General features: G+C 37.0%; 1 protein-coding gene across 1 annotated transcript in view; it reads left to right on the top strand.

Moving 5' to 3' along the window:
• The first annotated feature begins 294 nt into the window (after nucleotides 1–294).
• Nucleotides 295–11,928, top strand: part of LOC107669014 (ras-related protein Rap-1A-like) — a 25,499-nt gene continuing 13,865 nt past the window's right edge. Inside the window, exons 1-2 of the mRNA XM_016461103.1 lie at nucleotides 295–556; nucleotides 8,039–8,127. Of these exons, the coding sequence (XP_016316589.1) occupies nucleotides 8,071–8,127 (57 nt within the window). The 5' untranslated portion in view covers nucleotides 295–556; nucleotides 8,039–8,070. The remainder of the gene's footprint in view (nucleotides 557–8,038; nucleotides 8,128–11,928) is intronic.

The following is an 11,928-nucleotide window of genomic DNA, read 5'->3' as shown; positions in this document are numbered from 1 at the left end:
CCAATTACATGAATAAAAAAAAACAAAAAAAAACAATTCATACAAAATTAATTGTCATGTTTGTGCAAGTGTGAAAGATGCATTTAAATTTAATTGTGGGGGGGGGGCATCTAGTGCATTGAATTCAGAACCCAATGCTGCATATTTCTGGTGTATATTTATGAGGTTAGGGAGGTTAGGGTTAAGAATAGGGTTTGATCAGAGTTTAACCTTATTACACAAGTAAATCGTACCTTTGTTTCTTTGTTTTGTCAGGTGGCGGCCCATGATTCAGTCCGACACCGGAAGCTGTCACGAGACTCTGCGCTAAATCGCGGCGCTAGCTGAGCTCGCGCTGGAGCGCTGAGTCTGTGAGTGACAGGCGCGTTACGTGAGAGGCTCGTGAGTTCGCATTGAGGGCAGCAGAGCCGTGTTTTTCCTGTCCCAAAGCTCGTTTCGTGTCAGCCGCAGGTGCTGTTTCGTGGAATGACCCAGTCTGCTGAGGAGAAAAGGGATTGAGGTTGACTGCAGCTGAACACGCTAAAGTTTGTCGGGTTTTTCTGGCGGGTGTGTGAAGGTAGGCGGCTAAACGAGCGCGCTAACAGACACTGTTGATAAGGACCGTTAATTCACTGCAAAAATGCACGAAGAGATATTAAACGAGATGCGTTGTGTGATATGGGTCGTTTTATTCACATGTAGCCCATAACTGTGCCAATAATGTTTTGCTCCTTAAATATAAAGTGATATTGAGTAGTTTTCCCCCGGCTCCAGCAGTCTTAGCATGTTAGCACAAATCTCTCGGACTGAATTTCACCACATCAGAAACCGACCAAAATAAACGCTTGCTGCCGCTATAACATATTTTATAAACATATTATAAATAACTTCTGTCTCACCTTAAAATAAATGTGTACATTACTAGTCTAAATCGAAAGTGTGTGGTTGAAATTAACATTCTTGCCGTCATCAATCTAAATTAAACAGTCCAGTCAATGTTTTATGATGTAGTTTATGCACATTATCAATCAAAACAATCCTCTCTTACAAGGTGCAGTAGTTGTGAGTCCTGTTGTATTACAATCTAATGTTCCCAGTTTCTGATGTGGAATCAGATGCGAGCTGATTTTTATTGCCACATTGTTTAATAACTTGATTCTATCTCAGAGTTGAGTTTAGTGTCCCTAGATGACTAGGACGGATCAACTGGTTTTGCTGAGCAGACGTAAATTGTCATTGTTTTTTTTTTTTCCTGACACCAATGATTTGCAAAGCAGTTTTCAGTTCTCTTTGCTGGTTTTACTGTGAAATGATGTCTGAGTGAGGCTTCCTTATTCTTATCTATTGAGTGAATCATTATGGGGTTTTTTTTATACTTTAGATAATAATTTCATGTTGCTTACACCTGTTGAAATGGATGCAAGTAAGCTCATATGAGTCAGGTTTATTATGTTGAGTGGGCAAGATATTCTTCTAAGTTGTTAACCAGATGAAGTTATTTATGAAAGTGAACTGCATCCCTTGAAACCAGTCTTCTCAGGTCTTAGGTTCAAAAGGTTGTGTGCTTTGTCAGGCCTTGCCTAAGATTTTCCTTGTCTTTCCCAAAGCTAATTACTGTTGTTGCTTTTGACTAAACTTACATTTGTTAACTTTTCCATGGTTTTCTTTGTTAACAGTGAAGATATGCTCTTTTTGATCGCACTGTACTTCTGTTGTAGAAATTGATATAATTTTTAGTACAACAGTAGTTATTTAGGTGTCTGAAGAATATTATGTTAAAAAACTGGACCCTCTAACACTAGCACTCTCAATTGTATTTCTATTCTATCTACTTGATTTCTTTTTATTAATTATATTTTCTGTTTTTACATTGAGCAATACATCTGCAGTCAATCCAGCTGATGTATTGCTCCAGCAAAACATATTTGTTGTTATGTCTTAACACAGATAGATTATAGTAATTAGATGGATAAAGATTAATGACAGAAATGTAAACTATACTTATTAACGTAATGTTAATTATTTTACCCAAGTGGACTTTAATAGCTGTATGAAGTTGCTGTTATGCAAATGATATGATATTAATGTGAACAACAAAACGGAAGTCCAACCACATTTCCAGGTATGATGTTGTCTTTTAAATTATGAGAAGAGGAGGATGGGGAAATGCAAGTTTAACGGTTTCGCATACTGACTCATCTTTTTTCAACAGGACATACATAGGTTAAACGCAAAGCATCAGTGGCAGTAGTTCTATGAATGTCTTTTAATTAGATTTGTGATTTTATAGTCAGGTTTTATCTACTCTCCAAAAACAAAGGATGTGGTCTTTGTATGTTGCTGATGAGCTGGATATTTTGACAAGAACTTGAACCAGGGTGTGTTTTTACTTTACAGAGGATGATCAGATTTCAGTATTAGTATGAAAACTTTCTGTTTCATAGATCACCTTGCACAGTGCTTACTAGCATTACTTTAGTTTTTTGGTAGTTATTGTGATGATTAAGAAAAGCCATTGTCACATTCACAGATGAGGTTGACTTTTTCAATCCAGACTCTAGGTTTAGTTTCTTTGTAGTGTCACACCGGAGATGTGTTCCTCAGTCACCATCAGAGTATTCAGTTAACTACATTTCTGAAAATGTGGTTTAAGATGATCAGTGGGATGAAAACTCATGTAAGTTGGATGGTTGATGTTTCAGTGCTGTTTAGACCATAAGAATTTGGTAAAATTATGTGACTGTTAAGAGCAACAAATTAATCAGTTAGAATGTAATAAACTGACAAACCGAAAACCACTATGAGGTTAAATAACACGTTTCGTCTTCCTTAACTGTGACTAAAAAGGCTGTGAACGGCAACATTCAGTTGAGAAATTGTGGTTAAGTGGCATCAGTCAGGTGGCTGTGACACATTCTTTCTGTTCAGACTTTGCTTTTTCTTTTCATTTATCACCTGATAACACAGTGTTTGCACTCAACATGTGTTGCCAGGGATCCGTTCTAATCAAGGGGTAATTGTTTGCCTGGTTAGCATGATCTCTCAGTAAATGCTATAACTTCAAAGAAACATTTTATTCTTTATCTCAGAAAAATAAAAATCAATACAAGTATCGATGTAATATTATGAAGAAAAAAATTAGTGATCATATCAGAACAGCCTTATGATGGTATTCAGTTTAATGATATGAGACATTCATAAATTATAATAAACAATGTGCAGCTTGTTTCAAGTGAGTTCTGCCTTTTTTTTCTTGGTTGGTACACTGGAACATATATTTTTTTTCTTATTTCTTTATTTTTCCTTTTCTCACCATAAATATAACCAAGGTAAGCTGGCATGGTGTTAACCTATAAACAAACATGCACTAGTAAATTAATATTTTGAACTTGTGCTTGACATTGGAGGTCATGATGATAGTATTTGTTTGCTCTTAAAATATAAAATCAGATGACTTCTAGTACTTATGTTAGACACAGAAAGTCTAGTTTAATGTGGGTTAAACAAACTGTTTTTCTGTCAAATGTTTGAGCTTGTTGAAGTATTGTGGGTTTCATCCAACACACCCACCCTCCATGGCCCTCAGCCTCTCTCTGGACTTTTATTTGCAGTCTTAGTTGAAGTATTATCCTATGACTTCAAAAGACTTTCATCAGAGCAGCTGTTATGGTCCACAGATTGTTCAGTCTGCCTTTGATGATGATCAGGGAGGTTTAGCTGTGTTCATGCTGTGTGGAGGAATCGGCCTATCCATGCCATCCTTACTTGGAAAGAAAAGTCTTGAGTTAATTCGGTAATGATTAGGGATGTTCATTTTGGTTATTTTTCCTAACCGACAACCGAGGCTCGTTAACCAATTGTTAGTATATTTTTACTTAAATAATAAATTAAGAAAACGAAAGAAAAACTGTAGCCTATGCAGAGTTTCTGTAAATTTTTGTGCTGCGGGAAAGGAAACAGACGGCAGAAAGCGGCATCCTATTTTTCTTTAGGCTTATTTTACAAAAGCACAAAGATTTGTTTTTATTGTGAATGTACACAAATAAAGGCAAACCTTTTACAATTCCGATTATCTTTAGGACTAAAAGAAGTAGTTTCTTCCACTGTTAGAAGGAAAAAATTCAAGCGATTGCGCCGGCGCCACATGCGCCCACACAACATTGCTACCTTGACAATGAGGCCTGTTCATTATCATAATAAAATAGTCAATCAAACACATGGAAAAAAAAAAACTATGTAGTAAAATCTGTGCTGTTAAGTGTTATCACAGTACCGCCGTTAGGTTAAACGCAAAGCATCAGTGGCAGTAGTTCTATGAATGTCTTTTAATTAGATTTGTGATTTTATAGTCAGGTTTTATCTACTCTCCAAAAACAAAGGATGTGGTCTTTGTATGTTGCTGATGAGCTGGATATTTTGACAAGAACTTGAACCAGGGTGTGTTTTTACTTTACAGAGGATGATCAGATTTCAGTATTAGTATGAAAACTTTCTGTTTCATAGATCACCTTGCACAGTGCTTACTAGCATTACTTTAGTTTTTTGGTAGTTATTGTGATGATTAAGAAAAGCCATTGTCACATTCACAGATGAGGTTGACTTTTTCAATCCAGACTCTAGGTTTAGTTTCTTTGTAGTGTCACACCGGAGATGTGTTCCTCAGTCACCATCAGAGTATTCAGTTAACTACATTTCTGAAAATGTGGTTTAAGATGATCAGTGGGATGAAAACTCATGTAAGTTGGATGGTTGATGTTTCAGTGCTGTTTAGACCATAAGAATTTGGTAAAATTATGTGACTGTTAAGAGCAACAAATTAATCAGTTAGAATGTAATAAACTGACAAACCGAAAACCACTATGAGGTTAAATAACACGTTTCGTCTTCCTTAACTGTGACTAAAAAGGCTGTGAACGGCAACATTCAGTTGAGAAATTGTGGTTAAGTGGCATCAGTCAGGTGGCTGTGACACATTCTTTCTGTTCAGACTTTGCTTTTTCTTTTCATTTATCACCTGATAACACAGTGTTTGCACTCAACATGTGTTGCCAGGGATCCGTTCTAATCAAGGGGTAATTGTTTGCCTGGTTAGCATGATCTCTCAGTAAATGCTATAACTTCAAAGAAACATTTTATTCTTTATCTCAGAAAAATAAAAATCAATACAAGTATCGATGTAATATTATGAAGAAAAAAATTAGTGATCATATCAGAACAGCCTTATGATGGTATTCAGTTTAATGATATGAGACATTCATAAATTATAATAAACAATGTGCAGCTTGTTTCAAGTGAGTTCTGCCTTTTTTTTCTTGGTTGGTACACTGGAACATATATTTTTTTTCTTATTTCTTTATTTTTCCTTTTCTCACCATAAATATAACCAAGGTAAGCTGGCATGGTGTTAACCTATAAACAAACATGCACTAGTAAATTAATATTTTGAACTTGTGCTTGACATTGGAGGTCATGATGATAGTATTTGTTTGCTCTTAAAATATAAAATCAGATGACTTCTAGTACTTATGTTAGACACAGAAAGTCTAGTTTAATGTGGGTTAAACAAACTGTTTTTCTGTCAAATGTTTGAGCTTGTTGAAGTATTGTGGGTTTCATCCAAACCCTCCACCCTCCATGGCCCTCAGCCTCTCTCTGGACTTTTATTTGCAGTCTTAGTTGAAGTATTATCTTCAAAAGACAAAAGACTTTCATCAGAGCAGCTGTTATGGTCCACAGATTGTTCAGTCTGCCTTTGATGATGATCAGGGAGGTTTAGCTGTGTTCATGCTGTGTGGAGGAATCGGCCTATCCATGCCATCCTTACTTGGAAAGAAAAGTCTTGAGTTAATTCGGTAATGATTAGGGATGTTCATTTTGGTTATTTTTCCTAACCGACAACCGAGGCTCGTTAACCAATTGTTAACCGTTAACCGACAAGATTATTTTAAATTAGAATTGAATTAAATTAGAAAGGATAAGTGTCTGTGACCCATTCAAAATACTAACATTTGTTTCCCTGGGATTAATTTTACGTGCGCAAAAAGCAGAAAACAACAGAACATAAGGATTCACATGGTCATCATATCACATCAAATTCAAGCGATTGCGCCGGCGCCACATGCGCCCACACAACATTGCTACCTTGACAATGAGGCCTGTTCATTATCATAATAAAATAGTCAATCAAACACATGGAAAAAAAAAAACTATGTAGTAAAATCTGTGCTGTTAAGTGTTATCACAGTACCGCCGTGATGTTATGCAAAACATTTTGTTTTACGTGGATATTGGAATGTCAGTGAAGTACATAATAGGCTAAATAATAATTTGCCATTCAAATACATCGCGAATACGGAAACATTTGACTTTGTGTGGAACGAGAGACCAGTTTTGTTTTAGCCTAAATGAATTCGTTTTGGCATGTCGTTTATATTGCTATAGCTTCTTATATTTTTAATTCTTGTTCTTTTCGAAATACTGTTAATTGAAAGGATTGTTGTGGAGTGAGGGGAACTAAAATAGCCTAGCTATGTTTACAGTGTTTATTATAATGTTTGTAAGCATTTCGCGTCGGCATTAGGCCTATTTCTGAATGAAATAATAAAATTAAAATAATAAAACTTATACGCAACTTATGTTTTTTTCCCCCCTAAAAAAACAAATTTTTTAATGCGCGTAGCGTATTTTAACTATGAAGCAAACATTTTTTTAAGATTTTGATAAATTACTAAAAAAATAAATAATTAAATGACTTTTTAAACCATTTAACTGATCGTATTAATCGGTCAAAATTCTTACGGTCGGTTAACCGGTTAAAATTAACATCCCTAGTAATTATACCATGCTTGAGTGGGCAAGGTAAATGTTTTGTTGTTGTTTAAATGTCTATTTGTGTCCTAGGGAAACAAACAGAAGAAAAGGAGAATGAAAGTGTTTCACTGGCTCTTGAGGACTGACATGCAAAAATGTGCTTTTTTCCAAACATAATTTGAATTATTTGGAGTTGCAGCTGTGTGGTCATACGCTATATCTCTCCATCTTGTTTGCGTGCAAGTGTTTTTTCCAGACATCATGAGCGACTGGAAGTCGTTTGCTTCTGAAATGCGCCTAATCACATCTGAGTTTTAGTTCTACATTACCTCTGGTCATTTTCCCTCTCGGTGGCCTCAGTTTGGCATCTCATCGCCTTTTCTACACTGCCGTTACCATTAAAGGAAGAAAATTCTCCTCTCTGCATGCCGACCAATCCTGCAAAAGCAGAAATGTACCAAAGCTTTCGAGCAACAGCACATACAGTATGAACCTCTCCAAGTAACACTGGATGAGATTAGTGTTCCTTGAGTGCAGCCTGGCCACTGTTTGGATTTGGCTCCTCACCACAGAGGCGTAACTTCAGAAGACCTGTGTTTGACTGCATGTGTGTTTACTATATGAAAGCCAGCAGAATGGTTTACCTGTGAAACCTTTTCACACAAAAGGGATTGTCCTTTATGTATTATTCATTCTGAACAGGTCCCACATGGTTGTAGTAGCAGCATTTGGAGAAGAGATTAAGTTGTTGATTTGAAGAATGTTCAAGGTCTGGTGGAGTAAATGATTTTCACTGATCAATGTACGTGGCATGCTTTGTACATAGAGCTGTTCAGACCACAACTCTGGTTTATTTACTTTAAAAGCCAATGGTGGTTAACTTTTCCCACACAGTAACATAAATGCACATTCTGTCCTGTTATATTACAGACTTGGATTTTTATGTCATAAAGGAGATTTCGTTCCTCTACCATCCTCTTTCCTGTCATAGATTTGCGGTGTCCAGATCAGTGTGGGCCTGCTGATATGGGTTAAATTAATGTAGGCCCAGAGGCTCAGCAGGCCTCAGTCCTGGCTCAAGACTACACACTTCCATACAGAACCCACAGCTGCTTTGTGTTTAAGAGGTCATGCTTGCAATATCCACCACCTGGGCTACGATCCAGGATGCTCTCTACACCGCACACACAAACTAACACGTATCAATATGTGGAGACCTACTCATTCTCTTGTCTTTTCTTGTTTTTAGAGCACTGAGGAGTCTGGTGAAGAGACCCTGCCATGCGTGAATACAAGCTTGTGGTGTTGGGCTCTGGCGGTGTGGGCAAATCAGCCCTGGTAAGTACAGTATACCATGTCATCTTCACCAAACCTCAGAGCAGCTGGACTCCACTGCTCAGCCAAGCAATGATGTGATCCACAGTAATGATCAGTTGATGATCAGTAGACCGTGGCTTTGGTTTTCTCCGATTGTCATTTGCTTCTATAGCTAGCTGTAAAGGTCTTTAGAAATCATTCTAGCATGCTGTTATTATTAGTTGTTATTACTGGTGCTCAATTATTAATAATGGTAGTTATTATATTTAAAAACAGTTGCGCTACTGGAAACAGTGGTATTTTTTTTTTCTTTTTTTAAGGATTCTTTGAATAGGAAGTAAAAAACAGCATTTATGTGAAATAAAAATCTTTTGTAAAATTATGATTGCCTTTACTGACACTTTTAATCAATGTAATGTGTCCTTGCTGATAGTGTTGTCACGGTACCAAAATTTCAGTATTCGGTACCGAGTGTTAAGCAGCCCAATTCCGCGGGAAAACCGCGAACTTGGCAACACTGGAAGAGGATAGCTTTCGTTTAGCGCATCAAGAACCGGGTTGACCGGGTACTCGGTACCACCGGTACTTAAAAAAACCTGGTACCGTAACGTTTTCATTTTTTTAGTACCGACTTGGTACCGAAATACCGGGTCTTTTGACAACACTACTTGCTGAATAAAAGTATTAAATTTAGTATCTGACTTTAGCCCAAACTTTTGAATGACAGAGTTCTCTACATTGATGATGGGGAAATGTTTTTTGAACACCAAATCTGCATATTAAAATAATTTCTGAATAATCATCTGGACACTGGAGACTGCAGTAATTTATTAAAGTGCAGGCATGAAAACACAGGGCTCAACACTAAGGATTTTTCTGCTGGCCCAGTCGGGACAGTGGTTCAAAGTTTTACTAGCCCTGTCTTACTTAGTCTTCAAGATATTTGTGTTGTTCTCTGAATTCAAGTGCTTCTCAGTGGATCTCACAGCACTGGTCGCGTGATCAAGACGATCAGCAAGTATTATTAATAAAGGTAATCTGCTCGCTCCAAGCTGATAAGTGGTCCATTGTTGGTGCCATTAACACGATTTCATTCCGCTTTTAGCACATAAACATTATATTGAACTAGAGCCCGACCGATATATTGTTTTGCCGATATGAGCCTGTCGCAGATATATCGGTATCGGTGAATATGCCACCGATATGAAATTTTTTTTACAGAACATAAAACGCAGATAAAATGCTTGTAAATGGTGTAATTTTGTCGTTTGTCCAGCAGAGCGCGCTCCATTGTTTGCTACTGGCAACCTGAATGAAACGCTTTAAAGCTTAAGTGTATGGAATACCATTGAAAATTTGAACGGCCATATCTTCGTAACGGCGTGGTGGATCTGCACCAAATTCGGGGGATCCCTTCAGCTCGAGGAACCCTCTCGAACACCGAATCGAGTGTACGTCTCGAGGCCCCCTTTTGAATGAGACCACCCGTGTCGATACCCCCAGGGGTCCAGGAGTTATGGGCGGTTAAATTCGCAATCAGGCACCGACCGATTTGGCGATCCCGGGGGGCTACCGACGCACGGAGGGTGGCGTTCAAGAAGGCTCCTCAAGCTGAAGGGATCCCCCGAATTTGGTGGAGAGACGCCGCCGCGTTCGCGAGATAGTGAATTTAAATTGTATTTATTTACAGCGGTATATTATGTCACACTTCTCTACTCTAGTAATTTTCGTCTGTGTGTGAAGACAGTAACGCAAATCCGTGAATGAATGTTTTGAAGTGAAATAAACTTCAACGGAATAAAGTTGAATGGAATTGAATTGAAATAAAGTTGAATAAACTTCAACTTTACTGTTAAGTGCACTGATGCCAGACTCAGTTTGGATAATAAAGTTTATTGTTAAATTGTTAAATGCCCCGCCTCCATTACATATCTTTGTCACGTCATTATAAGTGTTTGATCACTACATTTACGTGATCATTGGAAAAAATGTGTTTATGTATATATATTCTGTTTATGTATGTACTGTAGTCTATATATAGTACCAGTCAAAAGTTTGGACACATGAATGGCAAAGTGTCCAAACTTTTGACTGGTACTGTACTAAAATATACACAAAGAATATCGGCCGATATATTGATATCGGCATTTTTTTTACTCCCTAATATCAGTATCGGCCCCCAAAAACCCATATGGGTCGGGCTCTATATTGAACATTTATCAAACATGTATTATCATTCTATCAAGGGAAAAACATATTGTTATAATTACTGTTATCGTTTTATTGCCCAGCCCTATTATGACGTCACGCTCCTTTAAAAAATAAATAAATTCAACATAAAATAAATAACAAATCCAAAATGCTGCAAACCTGCAGGTTTAAAGTTTATCTTTTAATTCAAATAAGAGGTCATGCCAGGGGGTACATTCTTCGTACGTGAATTAATCATTTAGCTGGATTTTATTGTTGGCGAATTTGACATGATCCAGGATGGTCAAGTTCTTCGAAGCTCATCCCGGAGTTGCTTTCATAGCAACAGGTCCGTTAGCTCAAACCTGCTCGGGAGCAGGCTTATTTCATGTAAACAGGAATAGAGTGCATCTTTTTAAGTGAAGGTGATACTGAAAGTCTGTCCCAGCCACTGCTACTTTCTGCTTCCTTATTAAACTAGGAAAAAAAAATTATAATTGTAAAGTTATTTTGCAAATAATTAAAATGTTGCATAATCTATAGATAATAATGGACACAACCAATTTTACTCATTGATTGAATTATTAAGCCATACATTCATTTGAGCAGTGAGCTTTTATGCAGGTGGCTTCGATGCATTGCAGGAAATCTCATCAAATCTCAAAATACTTTTATGATGCACAATCAATTTAAACACCGTTATGTCTTCAGATGGATTTTATGTATTAAGAAACTTTAATTAATCACGTATCACGTATAACAAATCAGCTTCAAAATTAAATGAATTGCTAATTACAATACTCTTGACATTTGAAAAATACAAAGCCTGTACAAATTCCGAAAAATGAAAAATAATTGGGAATCATTTAATGTCTCTATTGATGAGGATTGTATTATCTTTGAATAATATCGATCTTTAAATGCAAGATATTTAAAGAGCACCTGAAGTATACTTGCAATAGTTCCACTTTAGCACAATCGAAATACTTAAGTATATCTTTAGTTGGACTTCAGCACTACTTCCCCACAATTAAAGTGCATTAAGTACAAAATTAGTTTTTCCAATTTACCAGACTTTAAGTATAGCAGTTCAGTGTACATTTGCTTTTTTTTATTAAGTACATACAGTGGGGGAAATATTTATTTGATCCCCTGCTGATTTTGTAAGTTTGCCCACTTACAAAGAAATGAAGGGTCTGTAATTTTTATGGTAGGTTTATTTTAACGGATAGAGACAGAATAGCAACCAAAAAATCCAGAAAAAATACATGTATATAAAGGTTAGAAATTGATTTGCATTTCAGTGAGTGAAATAAGTATTTGATCCCCTACCAACCAGCAAGAATTCTGGTTATGTGCCCATGTGGACTGGAATGGGCTACAAGACCATCAGCAAGAAGCTTGGTGAGAAGGAGACAACTGTTGGTGTGATTATTCGGAAATGGAAGAAATACAAAACAACCATCACTCGGCCTCGGTCTGGAGCTCCGTGCACATGGGGTAAGGATGATCATGAGAAGGGTAAGGGATCGGCCCCGAACTACACGGGAGGAGCTTGTTAATGATTTTAAAGGGGTCATATGATGCGATTTCAAGTTTTCCTTTCTCTTTGGAGTGTTACAAGCTGTTCGT

The sequence above is a fragment of the Sinocyclocheilus anshuiensis genome, unplaced genomic scaffold, assembly GCF_001515605.1.
Source record: "Sinocyclocheilus anshuiensis isolate Anshui unplaced genomic scaffold, SAMN03320099.WGS_v1.1 scaffold192, whole genome shotgun sequence".
In the NCBI taxonomy this organism is placed as follows: Eukaryota; Metazoa; Chordata; class Actinopteri; order Cypriniformes; family Cyprinidae; genus Sinocyclocheilus; species Sinocyclocheilus anshuiensis.
This window is presented reverse-complemented; position numbering and strand designations above follow the sequence as displayed.